Here is a 3,247-nt window from a genome sequence, read left to right as displayed (position 1 = left end):
TCTTATGATTTCAGCTTCCGTTATCGCTTCTCAAGACCTCTCAAGGCCACCCTATGGTAATACTATTATTATTATTATTACTGGTTTTCAATTGGGGTCATGAACCAACAATCTACGGGCTCAAATTAGCAGTGTTTGAAATCAAATCTGTAGCCCTCTGATTTCCGATTAATTGGCACCACATTTACAACACTGCAAATCAGTATAATTATGCTAACAACCATATTAATTAGTTATAGTGCGTGTGTGTGATCATCTAAATATGAATTTTGTGGTTTTGAATCTAGCCGGCAAATTTGGTCGCTTGATCGACTGTCGTATAAGTTATACAATATGATGCTTTTATAAACTATGTATCAGAGTAGTCTCATATACGCTGCTTCTTGCAAACCATGATTTTCAATATGAAAGTTAGTACTTGCAGTAGGCATGATTATTATGTTTTTAAAATCTTTTTACAATTTTAATACTTGTAATGTCATAAGGTTTGTTTTGAACTTTTGGTTGTTTTAAAGAACTGTGTTTACCATTTTTAGATTAAATGACGCTTGAATTTTTAACACACATTTTAGTTTTGAAAGTGTTTTCTTTAAAGCCGAGTGAGATATACTAGCACTAGATATAGTTTGTTTGACGACAAATAGTCAAATGAGACTATATATTTACATCATATATGTTGACATGTTTAATATCTTTGGAGATTTTTATGTTTTGATCTTCTATCTATTTGCTTGTTTTGTTGTAACAGCTGGTGGAGCTTAAAAATGGTGAAACATACAATGGCCATTTGGTGAACTGCGACACCTGGATGAATATTCATCTTCGTGAAGTGATTTGTACCTCCAAAGTAATTTTATCTATTACTATATTTAAAAAAAATAGATTTTATATGCTTCGTACATCCTTATTGATGAAGTGTGAACTTTGTTTACAGGATGGTGATAGGTTCTGGAGAATGCCTGAATGTTACATCCGTGGAAACACAATAAAGTATCTTCGTGTACCAGATGAGGTATTTTGTTATCTATTATTTATAGAATAATTAACAATCAAGGGCTTGAGTTTTGACCCGTCGCACAATCTATATATGGCTGTCTGGTATGATGCAACTTAGCCAAATCAGACTTTGATGTGCTCCAAAGGTGGGGTGTTTCTAGAAACTCGTGCCAGCTTTCGTGTCGATGAACGAATGTTACATCATGACGTATGCATGATTGTGCAAGTTACAGTTTACATCTTTTCCTTTGTTGAAGCGCATCATCTTTCTGATGATAAAACAGAGATAGGTTTCTAGCTGACCAGATTTTGTCAGCCGTATATTATATTTTTTTGTGACTGGATTTTCTTTCATTGGTGATTATGAATGTGTCTATTTTCGTTATTAGGCCTGTAAACAAACCATACGTTCAGTATAATGTTTGTGAACTGCTCACCAGGAAGTTTCTTTGTGTTTGTTTATTTAATAAACGAGCGGACACGAACATTGCTTGTTCATTTAGTTAAACGAATGAACATGAACATGTGTCATGTTAGTTCGTTCTTGTGAGCTAGTTTATGTTAGTTTACGTTTGTTTATATCTTTGTTTTAACTTTTAGTTCCATTACAGTTTGGTCTAATTTTATGAAATTTAAATATCATTCATTACAATATAGTCTGGTTTTGATAAATTTTATGCCCAACAGATTGATGCTCGTGTTTATTTTTATTAGGTTTTCAGTTATACTCGTTCGTTTACGTTCACGGACGCGGACATAAGTGAACACGAACACATTCATTTTCTTAACAAACGAACACAAACAAGAAATTTCGTTTTGTGTGGTTTGTGTTTGATCGTTTTTTGGTTAAAATTAAATGAACGAACATGAACACACCTCGTTCGTGTTTTTTTTTTTTGCTTTGTTTGCAGGCCTACTGGCTGTGTTTTTTCTAGCTGACGAGATATACTCAGTCATCTTTACCTGTTTGTTACATTCTTTTAATTATTATGCAGAGATTCTTTATATGCAAACTAGGAATTTGTATACAACATGTTCTAAGTCATCTTATATGTCATGGTTTTGCGTTTTGTAGGTGATTGACAAGGTTCAGGAAGAAACCAAGAACCGCATGGGTATGATCTTTTTGTCCCAGGTCTTATATAATATTTTTATTCATTTATTTTTTAAGTTTGTGAATAAAAGTTTCTTGATGATATTGGAATACGGCGCTGCAGTCTACATAGTTTTTTAGGAGTTTTCAAAACCGAAATGACAGATGCAACCGAACTCAATAAAAAACCGACAGTTTGGTTGTATGTTTTTTAAAAGGCATTTTTTATTCGGTTTTGGTTTTGCATCAACCAAAAACCGAAAACACCGAACTGATTGGAACCGAATCAAACCAAAAAACCAATTTTAAGTAGTTTATGAGAAATTAATAAATTGTGCAGTCTAAAAGTTTTAGGCTCCCATGCATGATAATCAATTAATTTATTAATTAACAACAAAAAGTTAGCCCCGCACAAATTCAATATTTTTCGGCTCCCATGCATGATAATCAATTAATTGATATGTTTCGTTTTGTTACTTGTTTCTTTCACCTTGCAGATAGAAAGCCACCTGGTGTAGGACGTGGAAGGGGAAGGGGCGGTAATGATGTTGGTGGCGGCAGGAGACAAGGTAAAGGTGGTGGCATGGGCAGTCGTGGTGGCATGGATGATGGTGGTAGAGGCAGGAGCCAAGCTGTAGGAGGTTATCCTGGTGGCAACAGAGGTGCGCATCAAATACAATATGTTACCAGCGCTTATTCAGTTGACATGTTTTTATTATTGTTTAAACAAGTATTAAATGAACTGTTTTTATGTTGGATTCAGGTGGAGGCCGTGGTGGTCGTGGATGATGTCTCCGAGTCTCGCTTCCGTTTCGTTAAATTTGTTTTTGTTTGGGTGTATAATCGGACTGGATTGTGGAGGATGAAGACATTGGTGTAGTGTAAATTGAAGTTAAATTGTTATTTGTTCAAACTATTTAATGTTTGGTCATGAACTAATCAGCATTTGGTTCAAGGAACTTGCTAGTTACTTGTATTAAAATCATTTACCGGATGACTCCATCCACATCAACACACGTAGATCAAACTTTGCGTTTGTATCTTTTATTCTGTAAAATATTGTTTAACTAAATAGGGACAAATATGAAGAATCTGATATGAAAGTTTAATCCCTATTTAAGCCATTTTGGGTGGATATTGATAATGAAGGATTTGAGA

General features: G+C 34.3%; 1 protein-coding gene and 1 non-coding gene across 2 annotated transcripts; both read left to right on the top strand.

The window, feature by feature from the left end:
• LOC143580724 (sm-like protein LSM4) lies at positions 1-3,038 on the top strand. Its single transcript, XM_077063671.1, has 6 exons — positions 1-56; positions 749-847; positions 935-1,012; positions 2,072-2,111; positions 2,587-2,751; positions 2,853-3,038. Exons 1-6 carry the CDS (start codon positions 54-56, stop codon positions 2,876-2,878), a joined length of 411 nt encoding a protein of 136 aa, XP_076919786.1. The 5' UTR covers positions 1-53; the 3' UTR covers positions 2,879-3,038.
• On the top strand, positions 1,096-1,171 carry LOC143580729 (small nucleolar RNA snoR127). The gene has a single exon (XR_013143709.1). It is a non-coding gene; the product is annotated as a small nucleolar RNA snoR127 (small nucleolar RNA).
• Positions 3,039-3,247: the final 209 nt, after the last annotated feature.

This window comes from Bidens hawaiensis, unplaced genomic scaffold, assembly GCF_021521415.1.
Source record: "Bidens hawaiensis isolate Kalapana, Puna unplaced genomic scaffold, B.hawaiensis_p1.1 tig00030565_1, whole genome shotgun sequence".
NCBI lineage: Eukaryota > Viridiplantae > Streptophyta > Magnoliopsida > Asterales > Asteraceae > Bidens > Bidens hawaiensis.
Note: the sequence above shows the minus strand (reverse complement) of the source record. Positions and strands in the feature narration are given on the sequence as shown.